Genomic DNA, 23,823 nt, shown 5'->3' on the forward strand with positions numbered 1-23,823 from the left:
AGTTGAAATCGGGATTCATCCGTGAAGAGCACACTTCTCCAGAGCACCAGTGGCCATCGAAGGTGAGCATTTGCCCACTGAGGTCAGTTACGATGCCAAACTGCAGTCAGCTCAAGACCCTGGTGAGGACAATGAGCACGCAGATGAGCTTTCCTGAGACGGTTTCTAACAGTTTGTGCAGAAATTCTTTGGTTGTGCAAACCCACAGTTTCATCAGCTGTCCGGGTGGCTGGTCTCAGATGATCCCGCAGGTGAAGAAGCCGGATGTGGAGGTCCTGGGCTGGCGTGGTTACACGTGGTCTGCGATTGTGAGGCCGGTTGGACGTACTGCCAAATTCTCTAAAACGACGTTGGAGGCGGCTTATGGTAGAGAAATGAACATTCAATTCTCTGGCAACAGCTCTGGTGGACATTCCTGCAGTCAGCATGCCAATTGCACGCTCCCTCAAAACTTGAGACATCGCATTGTGTTGTGTGACAAAACTGCACATTTTAGAGTGACCTTTTATTGTCCCCAGAACAAGGTGCACCTGCGTAACGATCATGCTGTTTAATCAGCTTCTTGATATGCCACACCTGTCAGGTGGATGGATTATCTTGGCAAAGGAGAAGTGCTCTCTAACAGGGATGTAAACAAATTTGTGCACAAAATTTGAGAGTAATAAGCTTTTTGTGCATATGGAAAATTTCTGGGATCTCTTATTTCAGCTCATGAAACATGGGACCAACACTTTACATGTTGCGTTTATATTTTTGTTCAGTGTAGATATATGAGAGAGAGAGAGCGTTTCAAACTAAACAAATAGCTTCAGTCTACCTGGCTATTTTTACCATGCTATCTGAATAAGACGGAAGACACAGCATGGTAACTAAATGTTGTAAAATAGTGCCTTTTCAGTTTATCAATGACTTTTCTTCTTCGTGAAGTATTTCTAGTGATTGATGAGTATCCTGTTGGATCCTGATTCTCCTTCAATGTAGAGCTGTTTTTGAATTTTCTCTCTCTTCCTCCTCCCCACCTATACCCCCTCCCCCTCTCCCTCTCCTCTCTGTCTCTCTATCTCTCCTCCCCTCTTCCAGGCTGCCTGTGCCTCATGGACTCTTTGTTTGGTGGAGAGCTGGGGATTCTGACAGCGGAGGGGCTGACGGAGGAGGGCTGTGGGGTGGGCTGGGCGAGCAGACCCCTCTCGGGGACCATGTACTCTGCCCCCCACTTTGCCCTCATCACCGCTTACCAGGACATCAAGAACCGGCTCTCCGGGCTGGAGCGGGAGAACTGCGGGCTCAAGAGGAGACTCAAGCTCTACGAGATCAAGGTACAGGGGCTGGCTCTGTGTGTGTGTGTGTGTGTGTGTGTGTGTGTGTGTGTGTGTGTGTACACACAGAGCGACCCCCTGGCTCCCATCTCCTCACACACACACACACACACACACACACACAGAGCGACCCCCTGGCTCCCATCCACTCCTACACACACACACACACACACACACACAGAGCGACCCCCTGGCTCCCATCTCCTCACCTACACACACACACACACACACACACACACACAGAGCGACCCCCTCTCCTCCCATCTCCTCACTCCTACACACACACACACACACACACACACAGAGCGACCCCCTGGCTCCCATCTCCTCACTCCTACACACACACACACACACACACACACACACAGAGCGACCCCCTGGCTCCCTCCCATCCTCACACTCACACACACACACACACACACACACAGTGTGACACCCCTGGCTCCACTCCTCATCCTAGGATGTAGACACCACACACCACACCAGAGTTGACCCCCTGGCTCCCGATCTCCGTCACTCCGAACACACACACACACACACACACACACACACAGAGCGACCCCCTGGCTCCCATCTCCTCACTCCTCACACACACACACACACACACACACACACACAGAGTGACTCCCTGCCTCTCCTCTCTACACACACACACTCACACACACACACACACACACACACACACACAGATCGACTCCTGACCTCTCCTCTCCCATATCCGACCCCCTCCTCCCCTCTCCACACACACACACACACACACACACACACACACACACACAGAGAGACCCTGCCTCCCATCTCCTCACTCCTCACACACACACACACACACAGACACACACCCACACACTCCTCACACATCCTCCTCCCTCACACACACACCACACACCACACACACACACACACACACACACACACACAGAGCCATATCCTCCTCCTCATCACACTCACACACACACACACACACACACACAGAGTGACTCCCTGCCTCTCCTCTCCATATCCTCCTCCTCACACACACACACACACACACACACACACACACACACTGACTCCTGCCTATAAGGAGGAAGAGTGGTCTAGGATGTAGTGTGTGTGCTCATCCACACACACACACACACACACACACACACACACCCAGAGTGACTCTGTGCCTCTCTGAGGGACGGAGAGATATCCCTCCCTCTTCACACACACACACACACACACACACACACACACAGAGTGACTCCCTGCCTCTCCTCTCCATATCCTCCTCTTCACACACACACACACACACACACACACTTCTCATCTCTTCTCTCTGCTCTTGTTCTGCAGTTCCCCATGATAAGCGACTTCAGTGACGATCGCAACTCCTACTGCTCTTTCGAGACCAAAGAGACTTCACTGCTGAACAACAGCCTGCAGCAGCAGCTCAACCAGCTTCAGCATGAGGTGAGGGGGACGGGGGACAGGGGGGCGACAGGACAGGACATGTGTGACACACAACAGACCAGCTAACTGACCTTCACTGGTCTATAATCAAGCATTAGTGTCCGTAAAACAAGGTCCATTATAGACAGACAATCACTGTCGCTGAGGGCATTCCTGCTGATATAAAGCAAACCGGTTTTGTCTCATTTTTGTATGTATGATGCCATTTAAAATAATTATATTAAGATATATAATATAATTAATTCTATCTATCACTTTAGATGCTTGAAATTGATGAGTTTCAAGATTCTAAAGCATATGAATTTTAAAGGGAAAATGTATCATCCTGTTTTACGCTATTTCTTTTGTTTTTATAAATGCTGTACCTTATTGTCAGTTTTAAACACACTTATCATTTGAATAAATGTCATCTAAAGGGGTCTCTTGTCGTGCACGCTATGCATTTTTGTTGTTGTTTATGTCCGTTTCACTGTGTGAAAGGCGCTGTATAAGAAATCGAGCTTGATAGATTAAAGTGCGGTTCTCAAGGATCCGATTGGGCTGAGATGACCCTTGAGGTCTGTACTGTCTGAACAAAGACTGGAGCCTTGTCTGCTGCTCTCTCTTTCAGCTCCAGAATAGCAAGGAGAGGGAGGAGCATCTGGAGGCTGTAATCCAGGCCTACGAGAAGATCCACATGGAGAGGAGTAACCTGCAGAGGGACCTGGATCAGATGGTGAGGCAAAGCGAGTCTATGAGAATACTATAAAGCAAGGCTGGCTAACTGTGGTCCTGGAGAGACACAATCCTGCAGCTTGTCTGATTATCTTTAAATTCTATATATATATATTATTGCGTGAATGGCTCTTTATGAATTAACTGGACAACCTTTTGACTGGCTGTTTTAACCAGAAATGTTGGACACACAGACACAAACACTCACACAGATTGAGAGTGTGAGAAGTGTATGTAGGTAGTATCGACAGCAGGGGGCACTGTTGTCCTTTTTTTTTCTTTTTTTTTTTTTTTTACATTGTAGTCCTGGTGCTAAAACGGCACTATAGTGCTGCCATCTGACAACTGCTTTTCTAACCAGGGCCTTTTATTGATTTTATTTTTTCCAGCATTTTAAATCTCCGTTCCCAGGTTCATTCTCAAGGTTTTGCTCTCCTTCCGTTTAGCTTTTAAAGGTAGTTGAAGTTAAAGTCATATTGCTGTGTGGTCGGTGCCCTGCAGTGGGTGGGCGGGTGAAAGCTCTGGTGTTTCAGGTTGGTTGTGCATATCCTCCCCTGTTCCGGTCCTGTTGACGGTGAGTGTTTGTTGCCGTCTCTTGCAGACCACGCTGGCGGAGAAGCACGTGGAGCACATTCGGAACCTGGAGCAGATGCTGAGGCAGAGAGACAGCTCCCTGCAGAACCTCAACTCACAGCTGCGCAGCAAGGAGATGCAGTACCTGCAACTGCACGCCAGCCCCGCCCATCCCCGTAGTGAGTGACTTACCTAAGGCTTACCTCAGCCTTACCTTTGTTTGGGAGCCCTTCCCCTTGCCTGGACAGTCTGACCTAGACCAGGGCAGCCATACAGGGCACTAAAACTGACATCTGTGGCAGTGTGGTCCTGTGGTTAAAGTCCAGGACTTGTAATCAGAAGGTCACCGGTTCAAATCCCACCTCTGCCACTGCCTGACTCGCTGTGTGTGACCCTCAGCAAGTCACTTCACCTCCTTGTGCTCCGTCCTGCGGATGAGATGTTAAATCAATGTCCTATTATAAGTGACTCTGCATATAATGCACAGTTCACAGCCTGCCTCTGTAAAGCGCTTTGTGATGGTGGTCCACTGTGAAAGGCACTATATAAAAATTAACATATTTTATAACCAAATATATAAATTATATAGATATAATCTATATATATCATATAATATATATATAGTAAATATTTATAGAATATTATAAAACTACTACATTTTAGATATTCATTAAAATAGCTTGTTGTAAAACTTTTTGAGTTCATTGGATTTTGTTGCCCTTTGAACTACTGATAAATGAGACCCAGAACTATTGTACACGTTGTCACAAGAGAATATAACTTTTCTATTGAAAGTAAATGTAACGCTATGGTGTGTTAAGGAACATATTGCTGGTTTGGTAGTGTGGCGCATGCAGGTGCATTCTTGTATTAGATATCTCATTGAATTATACAAATACATGTCATTTAGGAATTAAGGAAATAAGTGCTATACTCACACTCAGCCTTTTCACATTGGAACCTCACAGGACTGCTAGGCTCCAGTCTGAGATGGTGTATATATGTATGTAAAAAAAGAAAAAGTGTCCTGTTCTCATGTCAACCCAATAAAGGATTTTTCAACCAAAAATAATTCAGGTGCTATTTGTGTTGACCTTACTCAAGTCTTTTATCTGTGCAGCGCAGTAACTGGTCCCTTTGTTTCTGTGTCCCCGTCCCTCAGTGCTGGCCTGTCCCGCGATGGCCCTGCAGAGCTCGCGTAGTCTGGACGCGCTCTCTGACCTGGAGCTGCAGCGGCTGGAGGCAGAGCTGGAGGAGGCACGGCGGGAGGCGGCGGAGGCGTGTCGGCGAGAGGAGGAGCTGAAGGGGGCGTGCGAGCGGCTGCAGGAGGAGCTCAGACAGCAGGAGGAGGGTCGGGAGCAGGGGGTGAGTATTCCCGTCTCCTTTCGCAACTCTAATCAGCCCATTGAGTACACGTGCAATTTTCCTTTGAAAATATTTGATCCGTTGCATTTACACTTCCCTTTTTGGCTTTTTTAACAAAATTCCAGTAGGTTATCCTAACAATATAGTTAAAGAGAAAATGTAAAATAACAGGCTAGATGTTATAGTTAAAAAAATACAAAGTAAGCTACCCTTAAAACGAGGACAACAGCAGTTAATGAGTTAATAAAAACATTTCGTATTGGGGTGATTTTTCTTGCCACTGTAAGATAGCATGATCTTTTTTTTACTATATTATGTTTTTAAGTATAGGGGATGCAGGGCTGGCCATAAATACTCCTGTTGCATAGCAGTTTGATTCATCCCGTGAAGTTTAATAAGACACACACCAGAGTCTGTTACCTGTGGCTAATCAAGCTTGCAGTAAAACCTGGAATGAGTCAAACTGCTGTGCCTTGGGATGTAATTTGCTTCTGTATGTGGCTAGACTATAACGACTTTGGTGCTTTAGGCACCTATTGGGTTTTGGGGGCGAGAGGTCTGGGGATTAAAGCTAACCCCCATCCCCTGCTCTGTGTCCATCCAGGAGATGACTGCCCAGTGTGACCAGTGTGACGTGGAGTGGATCAAGAAGGCTGGAGATGAGCAGTGAGTCTGAATCCACGCATTATTCTGCCAAATGTAATGCTGCGGTATTTCTACATGGCAGTGTGGGCTGCAGTGTGGAAGGCAGTGGGTTTGAGTAGCTCAGTGTTTCGAGAAAGCGCTGGGCTGCAGTGTGGAAGGCAGTGGGTTAGAGAAAGCGCTGGGCTGCAGTGTGGAAGGCAGTGGGTTTGAGCAGCTCAGTGGTTAGAGAAAGCGCTGGGCTGCAGTGTGGAAGGCAGTGGGTTTGAGTAGCTCAGTGTTTCGAGAAAGCGCTGGGCTGCAGTGTGGAAGGCAGTGGGTTTGAGTAGCTCAGTGTTTCGAGAAAGCGCAGGGCTGCAGTGTGGAAGGCAGTGGGTTTGAGAAGTTGATTTCACTTATCAGGTGGCACATCTCGTCCCACTGCCAGTGTCAGAATAACTGGACAGGGATCGAAAAAAGAAACTCACTGTGAACACTAAAATATAGATGAAAATAACATTTAAAAAAAATCACAATTAAAGAAAACATCAGGTGTGTTTTAGTGTCTGTACAAATTAAAATCTTGAGTTAATCAATCAATCAATCTGTATTGCTTATATAGCGCCTTTTGTGATAAATCGCCCGAAATCGTTTTACATATAAAAAATGAATAAAATACTGAATAAAAATGAATAACATAATAATATACTACACAACGGCAGGCAGACTAAACATTTCATTTATTTGAAACTGTACCCACAGGGCAAAGCTATTCAAAGAAAACGGGGGAGTTTCTTTTTTGTGTGTTTTTTCTTGTTGTATCACTGGCATTGAAGTGCCAGACGTGGGGGTGTATGCCAATCACCATTCTAGAATGGGCATTCGTTACCTCTCGCTTTGACAATGCCACTGAAAAGGTAGTGAAACGGTAAAAGCCATCAATGGGTCCTTGCACCGACGAGTAACAGTGTTACTCAGTGCCATGTCAGTGCTGCTGCGTCTCTATTCTTAGGCTCTGGGACTGCAGTTGTTTGATGTCATGTGGCTCCTTAGCCATCTGCCAGCTACAATGAGGCGTTTGTGGTTTTCGAATAATTTTTTTCTGATTCAGACCTGCCTGCTTACTGCATCTTAGCGTAGTATGAAAGTAGTTGCAGTGCATCACAATATCTCGCGTTGCGATGCTAATTTTAAATGCAGCGGGGGTGGGGGGGGTGGGGGGGTGGGGGGTTTTGGCTTGTTGGTAATGCAAATGTCTTTGGGTTTTTCTATGTTATTTCTTTTAAAATTTGAATTAGTTGAAATTAACAAATTTGACGTCCTGTTTTCATTTGCTTACTATTGGTGAATATTGAGTATTGCATCGGGTCGTGTAGTTATACACGTGCAGTTTTATTTGTTTTATTATTTCATTTTTATTTAATCACGTTTCTCAAAACAAAATCAGCTACGTGGAACTGGACTCTGTTTGTTTGTGATATCTTCTATTTGTATTATACAGTAGATGCCGCTTATTAATGACCTCTCGGTTCCCTGCAAAACGTTGTCATTAACTGAAAGTTGCCAATAAGCGAAAAGCCCCCGTTTTCAAGTGTATTTATATGGAACAACAATGTATATTATAATTGTACAAATATAGCAGTTAAATAGATGTGTTTTGATTGTTGGTGTTAAAAAATGAACATGAGAAACACAGAATACTCAAACAGAATTTTTTACTTCACGCGTGTGTAAAACAAACAAAAAGGGGAGTAGGTTTATTACTACACAACAATGTGCTGCAACTTTCCTACAACAAGTAAAGCAGACATTAAGAATACATGTTGCGCTTACAATCAGTTCTAAATAAGAAATTGTCCAACGTTGTCTGCTTTTTACAATGTACCACCTCCCGCTGTAAATCCATCTCAATTCTTATCCAGTTTCAAAGTTACGATTCTGCTACAGTTCGCCAGAAATATACAGTTGCATGATTCATGCGCATAAATCATGCAAGTGCGTTCTTTAGCACTGGCAGCTCGTAATAAAGCTGTCAATAAGCAGTGTGCAGTTGTTAATATCAGAATTCCATTAACATTAAGGTCTATAGGATGGGATTGGTGTGTGTGTGTGTGTGTGTGTGTGTGTGTGTGTGTATATGTGTGTATATATACTATATATATATATAAGATATATATATGACATAGTTTGATGACTAGACTATTATAAATAACTACTGATTATATATATATATATATATATATATATATATATATATATAGCCCTATATATATATATATATAATAATCAGTAGTTGGAAATTGTGTCCTTTGATTGGTTAAAACCTCATCATAGGAGGAAAAATAGATTTAACTATTGCCCTAACATCCTTACACCACCGGGCACTAGTCTCCGTCTGTCATGTGATTGGTTCACATCACTGTCAGTCCCGCCCCTTTTCAAAGGAACACCCTTCTCCCCTGCACTCCTCATAACAAGAGAAAATGGCTGAACGCTGATTCCGTGACTTAACAGAAAATGAATTACAAAACATACTACAGAAGAAAGAAAGAGATTCTCCAAACACTAACATGCTGATTAAAATGTCACTGGCCCTGTTTGCGGACTTTCTGAAATTAAAACAAATTCAACTTGAGGAAAACAAATAGGACAGGCAGGATATAAACTGGATTATGCAGCAGTCGGCAAACGATAACTATACAGTAGGAACTTCAGAAACATTTTTTGTTATCTATTTATTTATCTTATTTATTTATTAACTTATGCTGTATCAGCTACATTTAAACAAAGTATATAACATCGTATTTATTATCCAAACTTGCCTCACTTATTTTCTTAATTAATATATTAAAGATGTGCTGCAGAATCAGCCATAGTGGAAAATGTAATGCCCCTCAGGAAGATTATTGTTACCTCCCAGGGTGCTGCGGCTTCAGGCACTCCAGCCCTGTCTGTGACAATGGTCTTCCCTCGGGTCAATAATTTTCCACTACAGCTCTCCTCCCCAAAAAACAACTTTTGTTGCAAATTTGAATCACCCAAACCTACCTGATACTGTGCATGGGTTCTATGACACTGTTTGTTTTTTCCCTTCATTGCCGTGGGTTATTTGTCCACTGTGACCGTGCTTGCACATGTCTTGGCTATCTTTTCCTACACCTCAAAGGTTTATTCTTGAATAAACGCAAGCCTCTTCAAACTTGACTAGATTGGAACCCAAATCTCCCTTCATGTCAAAAAAGTGCATTTTATATCACCTTATGCACCCCCGCCCACATTTTCAAACTGAGCAGCCATTCTTCACGCATGTGCTAATTTTAAAAGCCCAGTTGGTTGCAATACATATATTAAAGGCATTCACACCTATGATATAAGGAGAGGCGTAATATCGAAGGCTTGGTCTTTACAGAGTGTGTGTGTGAGAGTAAGATATTAGTAAGATAAAGAAGTGTGAAAAACGTTTTTTAAGTAGTACAGAATCGGGATAATCACCTGATCAGTACACACTGCTCTGGGCTAACTCTCGCATTTCTGTAAATAATTCTGACGGAGCTTGTGTGTGCTCGCTGTGTGCATTTAATTCTTCTCTTGGCTTGACTTTCTTTTTTTTATGTGTCTCCGTCATGAAGCCTGCCCCCCTCATGGCGAACCAGTGAGGCTCAGTAAGTACAGTACTAAGTACAGTTAGTTTGAATGATTCTTATCAGTTCAGATGCTTGACTTGCAGCTCTGTGTAGTAGCAGCCAGGGTTAACTTCTTCATTTTCATGCTTTTCTGTCGTCAAAACAAAATAGAACAAAAAATACCTGAAACGCTCAGCAAAATGTTGATTACAATCTTAATTTGTGTTGCTGAGTTGGTCAAATCTGGAGTAATGTAATGCATTGGTAATACAGACTGATCCTTGCGTTTTTACAGGTGTATTTAATTAGCTATACTAACAAGTATCGTGCAGTGTATATTGCATTTGTCTTCATGGCAATTAAATCAAGTTTGTAGTCTTTTCTCAACTGGTTAAAAGTAATTTTTCACTTTTCAAAGCATAGGAATGTTTATAAACTACTAAAAATAGATATTTAAAAAGCTGTATGAATATAAAATTAAAATATTTACAAACAGCTTTTTTATCATAGCTTTCTTATTTTACAATCAAAACTGCATTTTATTTTAGTCCTTTTTTTCAAATGTTTTTACATTTTTGTTTTAGACCTCTCATTGTTTCTTTATCTTCATTTTTCATTTTAGTTTGGTCAAATTCGAATGAATCTAATTTTTTAATTGTTCTTTTTTGTTGCGATGGAAGGCGCTATAGAAATGTCAGTTATTGGTATTGCATATGATTGGTTGATATTTAAAAAATAAAAAAATTAAGTTGCTTGAGAATGAGGAACTGAGAGAAGGGGCAATTGGGAATACTCAGAAGTCAAATGTCAGGAGATACTGGGGTAGTTTGAGGGAAACCAGAGCCGTGCAAAACTGGGGTAAAAACCACAACAGCTGCGTCCCATCCTGTCAGCAAGTGAGTCAATTCAGGGGGTGTAAAATAAAAATGATTAAGAACATGATGCTCACTAAGACTGAACCTTGGTTATAGAAAAACCAAAAACCCAATGGTGCAAATAAGTGATAAGCCCTATTGCTTTGCAAATTGAAAATTCTGACAGAGTGTGATTTGAAATGGGAATTAACAGACTCTTGTTCCAGCTAGCGTTAGGAATACATTTTAATTGTTGCGAAACTATAAAAAAAAACTATAGTATTTAGTGCTTAAAACACTGCCTATAATTCCAAAACTCATCAGCTAGCTGCTGTTAGATTATTATTTTTTTTTTTATCATTTTTTGGCTGTGGGTAAATTGCTCAAGTCTTACATTTACAATAGAAAAAGCAATTTACCTGCAATCGGCACACTGTAGAAAATAGGTCGCTCTCAAACCTTTTTCTATTTTATTTGTTTCTATTCAATGCTCCAAGTTGCACCTTGAGATCAGCGTGTGCTGAACTTTTTGGTAGTTCCGAGAAGCGGTCTGAAGTCAGGGAGGGCGAGAGCCTACAGCTTTTCTGCGCCCTGGCTTTGAGAACTCCTTCCCAAGCCACACCAGGAATGCCGGCACAGCCGAACCTTTTAAATCACTTTTGGAAACGGATCTGTTTTAGTTTATTCTTGAGCTGGATTGGTTGGCCAGTGGCTTTTTGTGTGTTTTTATTTTCGTGTGTCCTGGGCTGCTTTTGCGCTGAGAGTGCTCTATAAAAGCTTACTGTATTGGATTGGATTGGATTGTCGCTGGGATGCAAGGGTACATAATAAGCTACATTTGCCTAATATTGAATTTCATACCTAATGGACATCAGTGATTCTTTTTTTGTCTTAAACAAAAAACTAAATAATAATTAATTTAGCCATAAGGATCGTGGTGCCATAATTCAGATTGAATGCAGCTGGTGTATGCTGTGGAATTCAGGAATGCCATCCCCAGATTAAAACTTTGTTTGTCATCTTTCTGCGAATTGTTGTGCATGCCTATAAATGTTGATGTTTAAAGTTACGAGTTGGAGGCTGGCAGTAATTACACTGTTTATCAGGCACCATCGTGTAAAAAGCAACTTTGGTTTGGTGACTCATGCATAGAGGATTGACTGAAGTTATAATAAATACCATCATGTTTTCTTGAAATTTGGTTCTGACTGATCAGATAAGAGAGACACTAAGACGCAAAGCCACCTTTTTATCAGTGCTCACTTCTCTATCTGAAATCGGGCTCCTCAGACAGATTATCCTTATCTTCGATCTCACCTCACAATTTGCAAAATGCCTATATTCAATTGCTGATAGTTTCAAATCTGTACCAAAAACTCCCCCTTTTTTTGTTGCATAAAAAAAGTTGTGTGATGTTATTATAAAGCCACACAAACTCAGATATACACCATAAACGTGAGATAATATTTCAAATAACCCTTTTACTGATCTGAAGCATTTACTTGTTACAAACCCCACTTTTTAATGTATATCAAAACAGGGTTTTACTTCAAAGGAATTTACATTTCTATTTTAGAGACAATGATAATTGTTGTGATTTTTCAGCTGCTTTCATTTGAAGCCAATCTAATTGACTAACAAACAGCGACTTCAATTGAATTAATTTGTTGCTGCTGATTGCAATTTTGATCAATGGTGTGCTGGAATTGATTAAAAAGAGAATTGGAATTGGGAATTGATTTTAAAAAGGAATTGGAAATGAAATTGAGATTGGCAAACAGGACTTGATCCCTGATTTCAAATCATAGTAAATAAACACTGTTAGATCTGATGACACTTTTTAAAAAAAAATTTTTTATAGATGACTTGGTGTTCATTAAAAGCATATTCTTATCCCTGTCGAAATATCTCAGTTTCAGAAGCTTAAAATTACAGTAAAAGTGATATTTTCTAATAATACAGCCCTTGTTATTTGCATGATTCAGTTCATGATTTTGGTTAATTCATGTTATCCCATGTTGACAGCATGCTAGGTTATATACTTTACTGCAAGTCAAAGAAATATTTTGTATATTTTTTTAAACAACATGCATGCAATCTTAGAATACAAACACTTTCTCAAATATATAACTGTAACATTCATACATAAATCTAAACCCACATCCCAGACCCATACCTTCAGTGATAATTATTACCCCATTGGAATAGTATACCAACAAACGTTCCGACGTTTTATTTTAAAGTCCCTGCAGTTAGCCGACAGTAATATATATCACAGATCTATTTTTGTAATGAATATATAAATGGGGCCCCGCATTTGAAGGCAGTCATTTAATTTTCCTTTGTCTGGTAGAGCCTCTAAAGCTGTAATGCATACAGCAATAGCTGTTTCTGTTTCCATTCTGCGAAAGTGTTTCAAGAGCTTGGCTTTTGTGATTTTGATATGCTTTGTCCCAAGCCTGGTCCTGGGGGGACCCCCCCCCACCCCTCCCCCTACCCCGTGTCTGCTGGTTTTCATTCCAACCGAGCTATCAATTACTTACCTAGACCCTTTAATTGAATTGATCATTCGCTTAATTAGATCTTAATTAAACAGTTGCAGAGTTCAACTTACTTACAAAATGTTATAGCTAATTTCAAATCTGCAACTGTTCAAGAGCTGAAAACAAGTAGAAAGGTCTAATTAAGCGAATGATCCATTCAATGAAGGATCTAGTTAAGTAAGGAGAACTACGCTGGAATGGAAAACCAGCAGACACAAGGGAGGACTGAGTTTGAGAAGCCCCGCTTTCTTTAAATAGACGCTATTTATTTATTTATTTAAAAAAAAAAAAGATCCTCAAACACACGTCATTAGAAAATGAGCAGTGAAACGGAACAGTGTTTATTTTTAACAGCACTGCGGCGTGTAGAAAATATTTTGTTACAAATGTATTATTTTGAATTGAAGTGTGGCAGGGACTGGGGATAATTCTCATCCCTGCCAAACCCATGTGCAGAATGTGGCTGGGTTTGAGTAGCTGATTAGGAGCCCGGCCCTTTGTTTGTGGAGGTAGCTGGGAGAAGAGCTGGGAGTAACAGACTGATCTAGGCTAGCACTCTGTCTAGCGCTGCTGGGTTGTGTTTCATTTGTCTGGTAATTCATTTATTTGTTTAAACCTATTTTAGCCCTCATCCCTTTTGTTTGTCTTTTGTTGTTTGTTTGATTAAAAGCGTGCAGCTTTTTCTGGCTCTAGGGGGCGCTATCTCACCGACACCTATAGCATAAAGAATGAGAGTCAGAAAAATGAAAATGCATTTTTTATTGATAATAATTATGGCTTTTCTTTTTTAATTGGTTTAAGCAGATTTGCTTCATGTAAGGAAGTACAGTACAGCTACGGCCAAAAGTTTTGCATCCCCCAATAGAACAAGCTCATTTTGCTTCATAAAGTCGAATGAAACCTGCTGAATAATATTACGTTAACATATTATATTACATACCGCTTTGTAGCTTTCCATATACTGTACTTAACGAAAAACTGAGAAATTAAAAAATATGGCATTTAAAAGATCCAATGTGAAATACTGTGCTGCTATTATAGACTTTTGCAATCTCATTTTACAGTTTCTTTGATTACATAATGCTAAATAAAAGATATCAATTCTGTTCATGTCATTTTTTTTTAATTATGTCTCAATCCTAAAATAGTAGATGATGCAAAACTTTTGGCTGTAGCATTACATGAATACGGAAACTGTTTTTTTATAGAATACATTTTTTCACAATAAACTGCGAACAAAAAACTAAAAAATCTGCTCTCAAGCAAACTGTGTGAAAAGTGTAACGTTAAAAGTCAATGGCCAGGGACTTTGGGCAGTGTCTTGAGAAAGGGCAATGCTTTTGCTTTTGTTGATCAAACTATTTTTAGAAATCGGTTTCCTTAGCTGAACACTTGTGTAAAAAAAAAAAAAAAAAAGAAAAAACTAACAAAAAAAGTCTTTGAACCTATGAACAGAACGTTCTACCCCAAAAAATGTCAAACTTCAAACTGTCTGTTTTTGTTTTTTCAAGAAAACAAAGCCACACAACTAAGGCTGAACTTTCACAAAGGTGTTGCAAAAAAGTTTTGCAATGCAAGACACATTTTGAGCACTTTCATCTGTACAATAGTCTCCTTTTTAAAAACCCTTTTTCCTCTTGAAAGATGTATACACTCAAAAACACACACATATATACACAAATATACACAAACAAAATTTGTGATCAACTGTTTAGTTGATTAATTGGTCCGATTTAATCTGTTAATTTGGAGCAGCCCTAATATAGGTTTTAACCAATCACATGCGAGAATGTCTATGGACCGATTCATTCATAATATATATTATAAATTAATTAATTAACACATGACCAAAAATATATCCAACTTGCTTTTTTTTTTTTTTTTTTTTTTTTTTTTACAAGCGTCCTTCCTTTTTTCACACAACAAAGCAGAATGGCAGACAAACCTGCATCTCAGTCTTCTGGACAGTGATTTTGCACGTAATAGAAAATGACAAAATATCCTAAAAAACAAAGATGCTGCAAACACTAAAACCATCATAAGAACTTTGCTTTTGGTGTTTTCTGACTTACTAAAATTCTAACAACTCCAGCTCGACGATGTCAATAAATGTTCACAGACTCAACAGCAGACTCCTCTGAGAATTCTGTGATGCAGTGAGCAAGCCAGGCTGACAACTTCTGTGTTTCATATATTATTTAACACTAAAGCTTTGTTAAGCAGTATAATTCACAATGCACTTCAGGTGTGGGTTAAATGTAATATCTATTAATTCTCATATTCATGGTATTTATTAATTTTATTTATTTGTTCTGTAGCTCAGCAATATTTAAACAAAATCTATAAAATCATATTTAGTACATAGCCTTGCTTCACTTACTCTTTTGTCTGATTCATTGGACTGCGGACCTCGGCTCATAGTGGGAAACTAAAGAACGCTCTGGGAGAGCTATAGTTACCTGGGGTTTGGCATTCTAGCTGGTAACCATAATTTCCCACTACAAGCTTCCTCTCCAGTCCATATATACTCACACACACACACACACACACACAGAGTCAGCACTCGGATATACGACACTCGGATACACATTGTGTTGTGTTTTACTGTCCTTGTATTAAGAAACAAATCAATCCCATATATATATAGCTATATATATATATTATATATATATATCGTATATGCTATATATATATATATATATATAGAAGTCACAATTTTAAAAATAAACTAATAGACATTGTCGGGTCACAGCCCAAGAAAGAGAAACGTACTTTGTTTAGTCAGAATACTCGTCATGTTTATTGACATTTTACACAGCGCTTCCACTACTTTTACGGATCATTACGTACTCTGTTTCAAGAATCACAGTGAAATGACACACAGCGCTTCCTCTAATTTCACGTGATGAAAATGCAAAGTGAATGAGACAAGCTAGACAGTTTTAAATACTGTGATGCATTTTTTTAAAAATCTGTGGTCTTTAGTTGCTTTTGTGTATTTTCGTTTGCAAGTGAAATGTGACATTAGGGCCTTGTCCAGCTCTATATTCTGCAGTTTAGAATAGTGACTTGGGAATCTGGGTTTGTTTTTGTGTTTTTTAATCTTTTGGTTTTGCTGAATTGCATTGCCTTTTACGTTTTACGCAGTTCTGTGCATGGATAACATTTTGATTTCATTTTGCTGTTGGGTCGTTAATGGGGAATTTTACATACTGCTACAATACATACCGGATTTAAAAATATGAACTGTATTACAGTCCACATGTCCAGTCGTCTCTTTTGGCAAGTGATATTTTCAGAATCATATCATTACTTGTGTTCAAAATGTAGTACTGTACCAACAAAACCAGTACAGTACATCTAAATGGAAGCCTACTTATTTTAAAACACCGTCCTTTCAGCTATGAATTTTTGACATTGTATCTTTTTTATGCTCCCTGAAAAACGGACAAGGGTTGGAATGGCCAAAATGAAATAATCAGATATGTGTCGCAATCGTTTAACCTGAAGTCAACATATACACACACACACACACACACACACACACACACACACACACACACACACACACACAGTACTGTGCAAAAGTTTTAGGCAGGTGTGAAAAAATGCTGTAAAGTAAGAATGCTTTCAAAAATAGACCTGTTAATAATTTATATTTATCAATTAACAAAATGCAAAGTGAGTGAACAGAAGAAAAGTCTACATCAAATCAGTATTTGGTGTGACCAACCTTTGCCTTCAAAACAGCATCAATTCTTCTAGGTACACTTGCACACAGTTTTTGAAGGAACTCGGCAGGTAGGTTGGCCCAAACATCTTGGAGAACTAACCACAGTTCTTCTGTGGATTTAGGCAGCCTCAGTTGCTTCTCTCTCTTCATGTAATCCCAGACAGACTCGATGATGTTGAGATCAGGGCTCTGTGGGGGCCATACCATCACTTCCAGGACTCCTTGTTCTTCTTTACGCTGAAGATAGTTCTTAATGACTTTCACTGTATGTTTGGGGTCGTTGTCATGCTGCAGAATAAATTTGGGGCCAATCAGATGCCTCCCTGATGGTATTGCATGATGGATAAGTATCTGCCTGTACTTCTCAGCATTGAGGAGACCATTAATTCTGACCAGATCCCCAACTCCATTTGCAGAAATGCAGCCCCAAACTTGCAAGGAACCTCCACCATGCTTCACTGTTGTCTGCAGACACTCATTCGTGTACCGCTCTCCAGCCCTTCGGCGAACAAACTGCCTTCTGCTACAGCCAAATATTTCAAATTTTGACTCATCAGTCCAGAGCACCTGCTGCCATTTTTGTGCACCCCAGTTCCTGTGTTTTCGTGCATAGTTGAGTCGCTTGGCCTTGTTTCCACGTCGGAGGTATGGCTTTTTGACCGCAAGTCTTCCATGAAGGCCACTTCTGACCAGACTTCTCCAGACAGTAGATGGGTGTACCAGGGTCCCACTGTTTTCTGCCAATTCTGAGCTGATGGCATTGCTGGACAACTTCCGATTGCGAAGGGAAGTAAGCATGATGTGTCTTTCATCTGCTGCAGTAAGTTTCCTTGGTTGACCACTGCATCTACGGTCCTCAATGTTGCCCGTTTCTTTGTGCTTCTTCAAGAGCTTGGACAGCACATCTGGAAACCCCTGTCTGCCTTGAAATTTCTGCCTGGGAGAGACCTTGCTGATGCAGTATAACTACCTTGTGTCTTGTTGCTGTGCTCAGTCTTGCCATGGTGTATGACTTTTGACAGTAATCTGTCTTCAGCAACCTCACCTTGTTAGCTGAGTTTGGCTGTTCCTCACCCAGTTTTATTCCTCCTACACAGCTGTTTCTGTTTCAGTTAATGATTGTGTTTCAACCTACATATTGAATTGATGATCATTAGCGCCTGTTTGGTATAATTGTTTAATCATACACCTGACTATATGCCTGCAAAATCCCTGACTTTGTGCAAGTGCACCTAGAAGAATTGATGCTGTTTTGAAGGCAAAGGGTGGTCACCCCAAATATGGATTTGATTTATATTTTTCTTCTGTTCACTCACTTTGCATTTAGTTAATTGATAAATATAAACTATTAACATGTCTATTTTTGAAAGTATAAACCTAAAACTTTTGCACAGTACTGTGTGTGTGTGTATATATATAATTATAAGCAGGCTTTATTCAAAAAAAATGTTTTGAGTATTTTCTCAGTATAATTTACCGAGCTGTGTCACTCCAACCCCAAGTGCAAAGAGTTTGTAATTAGAAAGCATCGTGCTGTCTGCAATGAGAGATAGTAGCCCTGTGGCTTTGGAAAGAGCAGCGAGGCAGTTCTATTGATAGGTTCACAAACCACATGTCCGCATGCCAAGTAGGGTACAGCGCGGGCGTTAAGACTCTCAGCAGACTGAGAGAGAGAGAGGCACTGGCCTGATGGGTCTTCTAACCACTTGACAAAGAAGAGATACACCAAATATAATAATGAGGTGAAAAAAAAGCTAAGTGCATTTTTAGATTGATCTGTTTTGTAAGTATGTTTTATGCCCATGTGTATTTTGAGCAGATGGCCAAACAGTATTGCTGCCCATGATTGTTTTTCTTTTCGACTTTAACTGATCAACTGTAATTCACAGAATTAACCATAATGATAACAATTCCCTCAATAACGTCCATTATAGATGATGTCCACTGAAAACAGTAGAATGGTGTTTCTTTTTTTTTTTTTCCCTAATGGATAAAAAAGCAGCAAACAACCTTAGTTTGACTGTCCGATTTAAAAGGTGTCTTAGCCAAATTAGAAAAATAAAAAAAGTAAGCCAGTCATTTGTCTAAACTTTCTAAAGAATACAGACATTTCAGCAAGCTAACTTTTGCAAACAACGTATAACTGACAACTCTGATCATGTTTCAGCACTTTGCACACTGCTGATTCCAGTCATGCAGAGGGGAAGGTGGATGGAGACAGAACATCTTGTTGTTCTTTTGTTTGTTGTGTGTTTTTTCGAGGCGCGTAACGCTCTGTTTCTGTCTTGTTTTGTTGTTTCCCTCAGGGTGAACCTGGCCCTGGCCTACACTGAGCTAACAGAGGAGCTGTCCCGATTGCAGAGCCTGAGCTCCAAACAGACCGAAATACTGAGGAGTCTGTCCCAGGAGCAGCCAGGTGCACGCACTCACACACACACACTACTGAGGAGTCTGTCCCAGGAGCAGCCAGGTGCACGCACACACACACACACTACTGAGGAGTCTGTCCCAGGAGCAGCCAGGTGCACGCACACACACACACACTACTGAGGAGTCTGTCCCAGGAGCAGCCAGGTGCACGCACACACACACACACACACTACTGAGGAGTCTGTCCCAGGAGCAGCCAGGTGCACGCACACACACACACACTACTGAGGAGTCTGTCCCAGGAGCAGCCAGGTGCACGCACACACACACACACACTACTGAGGAGTCTGTCCCAGGAGCAGCCAGGTGCACGCACACACACTACTGAGGAGTCTGTCCCAGGAGCAGCCAGGTGCACGCACACACACTACTGAGGAGTCTGTCCCAGGAGCAGCCAGGTGCACGCACACACACACACACACTACTGAGGAGTCTGTCCCAGGAGCAGCCAGGTGCACACACACACACTACTGAGGAGTCTGTCCCAGGAGCAGCCAGGTGCACGCACACACACGCACACACACACACACACACACACACGAGGGTATGACACACACTTCAACACACATACACAATGGTATGGCAGTTTTTTTGTGGTGTGCGGGGGAATTTGGGATCCTCCAGTCCTTTCTCTGGCAGTTTGATTGAATAGCGGAATTGTACAGGGAAATAACTGTGTCCAAATGTTTTGTTTTAGAATCGAGTCGTGAGTAGACAAGCTACCATGCAAGCACACAGACAAACACGCACAGACACACACACACACCCTGCTCTGTACGGGAAACTAAGAGCTACAGACCAGCCACAGGAAAGATGCATCTTCTAACACACTGCCTTTATTTTTATAAATCTGTGATCACTATCTTAGCACTACAGGAAGTACATTATAGTTTAACCAAACAAATGAATATATGACTGAGAAGTGGTAGAAGGGAAGTGGAAATGGCTTTGTGTTGGGGGGGGGGGGTAGGTGAAAAGGTCCTTGCCAGGGCTTTGGTGGTGAAGATGACAAGGAGGGAGAGGTTGGTGGAGAGGATCTAGACTCTAGGTTCACAGCATTAAGAAAAAGCATGTTCAATTCAGCAGTATCTAATTGTACTAAACGGTGGTGTGAGATATAATCCTGACTTGTGCAGACAGCTCATACTGTACTCGACGCTATGACAGGTTATCAAGTAGTGATGAATACATTTGCCACAGCACTAAATTCAATTAGATTAATAAAAATAATAACTAATGTTAGACCTGTTTGCATAGCAGTTTCACCCATTCCAGGTTTTAATACCACCTTTTGTTACTGTACAAGTAACAAGCTCAGGTGTGTCTGATTTAAACTCAAACCAGGAATGGATCACACTTCTATGCAATGGGAGTCTTATCTCCATCCCCTGATATCCACATTTCATAAATAATAGAAAAAAAGGACCGTTTGTGGACCCTGACCGAACTGTGTTCTTCTTCTTCCTCCAGCCCAGCGGCACTCCCCAGTCCCTCAGCGGCACTCTCCCGCCCCCCAAAGGCGATCGCCTGTACCACAACGACTGTCCCCTGACGTCCATCGGAGGTCCCCCCTGCCTGACTCGAACGATGGTCCAGCTTCCTACACTGGCCGCCCGACTAGCCACCACCTGCGAGCGAGCTTCCAGGGGCGCAGGAGCTACTCGGAGGTCAGCGACCCCGCCGCGTACCAACGCCCGTCCCGCCTGCAGCTTGACCCGGTCTCCACCCTGCCCAAACCTAGGCCCTACAGTGAGGGGTATCACAAGCAGGGGCCCAGCAGCAGTGTGACCAGCAGCCCCCGCCACAGCCGAGATCCCTTCATCCCTCAGGAGCTCCTCCACCTGCGTTTTGACAAGAACGCCCGCCCGCCTCCGCAGTCCTCCGAGGACGAGGAGGAGTGGGCCGCTGGCACCCCCCCCAGCTCGCTGGGCGCTGGGTCCATCAGAGGAGAGACGTCCTGCTCTGCCTTCCCACCCCCAATACCTTCCCCCCTCCCTCCTCCGCACTCCGCTGCCCACCCCCAGGGTACCAGCACACGGAGCATGCCCAGTCCTGGCCCTCCATCAACGTGAGTGATTTCTTTCCTCCCTTCTGTTTTTCACTCCTCTCCACTGTGTATTACATTTAAAACCTGATGCCGTTTGTCAGATTCAGAAACACTAAAAGAATGTAACCTGAATTCAATGACAAGCACGTCGATGGAAGGTTTGCCGATGAATTTATTAAGTTGCACTACTGCGCCTTTAGTAATTAAGGAAGCTTGTTAGATTAACTGTGTTGCCCAAACAGTAGCTTTCAAGATCTCAAAAGTGTCTTTTTCAGGTGTAAATTGAAAGAAAGGTAGATTTGCACGTCAGAATTTCAGCACAATTCTGAAAGCACACGGCACATTCTGCTCGTATAAACCAAGTACAGCGTGCCGCGATTTCACAAATACTAGTCCTCGAGTATTCGTGATACATTTTATCTGAAATGTTCCTCTTTCTAGACCTGCCAAAATAAACTGCAGTGTTTGACCAACAGGTGGCACAGTACACCGTTGGCTTTTACTTTGCATCAGAGACATAGAAACCTCTATCCTTGCCTCTCAAGAGAACGTTTTCAGTAGCCTGTTCCATGATCATTTTGTACTGTGGAGCATTTCATTTAACTCAGTCTGTTGTGATCAATTGTGATCAATTTATGTTAAAAAATGCTTAGGGGAAGTTAGGTGGCTCCCAAGTATTGTCTTAAATAGTTTTAACAGTGATTTATTATTTAGCAAACACCTGTATCCAAGGCAACTTACAGAGACTAGGGTGTGTGAACTGTGCATCAGCTGCAGAGTCACTCACAACAGCGTCTCCCCCAAAGACGCAGCACAAGGAGGTTAAGTGACTTGCTCAAGGTCCCACACAGTGTGTCAATGGGTGAGCTGGGATTTGAATCAGGGACCTCCTGTTTACAAGCCTTTTTCTTTAACCATTGGACCTCCATGTCGGCATGGAAAAAAAAAAGATACTCCTGCTAATCTTTTAGTGGGTTATGATTGCTCGCATGTGATTGGTTAAAAAGAGTAATAGTGCTGCTTTTTGATTGGTTGCAGCTTTGGATGGAGACTGAAGACTGTGACATCAGGAGCTGCCCGCTGTGTCAGCTGACCTTCCCTATTGGTTACCCCGACGACGCTCTGATCAAACACATTGACACGCACCTGGAGAACAGCAAGATCTGACAGCCACAGCGCCCCCTTTTGGGAAACCTCCAGGAACTGAATGCAGGATTTCTGACTATTTCCGACTGATCCCAAATAAAAGAAAGGGGAAAGAAGAATTAAAGAGGGGTATAATTGCATGTTACTGAATTTAATAAGACTATAGCCAAGTCTTTTTTTTAACTTTGAAAAAACATTGAAAAACAAGTTATATAGTAGTCTTGAACAGCAGAGAAAGAATCAAGAAGAATTTTCTCTCAATCAGGTATCTGGTATTTGTTTTTCAAAAAGTTGATTTCTAATGTAACAGACTTTTTTTTTTTTAAACTGCTGAATTGGATCAATATTCATCATTAACCCAAAAGCAAAAAGTCACTGCCTAGGTAAGATTGAAATTGACTAAATGGAATATGCAGAAATATCCCAAATCCTCCACCAGACTGTAAGGGATACATTTTCCCATTCATTTTATAATAAGGCTGCTAAAGTGTACCAAATGCCATATTGGGTACAAGCTGTATAAAATAAAAAAACACACAATCAAAAGCAAAAAAAAAAAAAGAAACATTTTTGGTATTTGATTTATTCAAAAAGAAGCCGTCTCGTACTTAAAATGCAGTACAGTAGTACTTTTCTGAATGTAGAATCATTTTCTATCTTAACTCTTTGAACTATATTTACAATGTATAGAATAGATTCATATGCTGGGACTGTGGAACCCATTGATTTATTTCTGTGAAGAAATCACAGAATGGTGTCTACAAATAGGAGTTCTGGGCTTTATCTTCATCTATAAACTGTTAACTTTCCTTCTTAATTTTTCTCTAAACTAGCTCCCCCCCCCATTTTTTAAGCAATATAATGGTTTTTACAACATATTTTTTACAACATGTCCTGCCAACTATCTTTACAAGCTAGGCTCAAAATAACAGTCCGGTTTATAGCGAACGTGTAAAGAGGGGCCCAACAGAAACCCTGCTTATGCTCCATATTCATTATCTCATGTCTTATATTGTATCATATTGCACTGAAAAGGATCCCTGCTCCTTTTATACAAGTGTACTACAGCATGGTAATTTTGCAGTTTTTTTTTTCATGGCTATACTATGCATTTACCGATCAATTGGTACAAATAATTTAATGGCTTTTGGCTGTACCTACTGGGATTACGAACTTGCCTATGGCTTTACCAAAATTTTTAATTACTGTTTGACTTTGCTATGCTGTTACTATGGGAATTGTAGAACACAGACTGCACATCTGTTCATAAGATGTGCAAGAATAGCTGGATATTCTTTTCAATAATAAAAATAATTACCAAATGCTTAAATATAGATATATATATAATATATATATATATTTAATATTTAAGCATTTGGTAATTATTTTTAACTATGGATATATATATAGTTCTTATTTTATCA

The 23,823-nt window shown here is 41.1% G+C and overlaps 1 protein-coding gene across 1 annotated transcript in view; it reads left to right on the forward strand.

Annotated features, from left to right (window-relative positions):
* The window catches only part of LOC121324789 (TANK-binding kinase 1-binding protein 1-like), a 32,948-nt gene extending 9,438 nt beyond the window's left edge, over positions 1-23,510 (forward strand). Inside the window, 10 exon segments of the mRNA XM_041266965.1 lie at positions 1,081-1,316; positions 2,634-2,750; positions 3,361-3,465; positions 4,066-4,216; positions 5,200-5,402; positions 6,007-6,068; positions 19,083-19,192; positions 20,677-21,179; positions 21,182-21,274; positions 22,292-23,510. Coding sequence (XP_041122899.1) covers positions 1,095-1,316; positions 2,634-2,750; positions 3,361-3,465; positions 4,066-4,216; positions 5,200-5,402; positions 6,007-6,068; positions 19,083-19,192; positions 20,677-21,179; positions 21,182-21,274; positions 22,292-22,420 — 1,695 coding nt within the window. The 5' untranslated portion in view covers positions 1,081-1,094 and the 3' untranslated portion in view covers positions 22,421-23,510.
* Positions 23,511-23,823: the final 313 nt, after the last annotated feature.

The sequence above is a fragment of the Polyodon spathula genome, chromosome 12 (assembly GCF_017654505.1).
Source record: "Polyodon spathula isolate WHYD16114869_AA chromosome 12, ASM1765450v1, whole genome shotgun sequence".
Lineage (NCBI taxonomy): Eukaryota > Metazoa > Chordata > Actinopteri > Acipenseriformes > Polyodontidae > Polyodon > Polyodon spathula.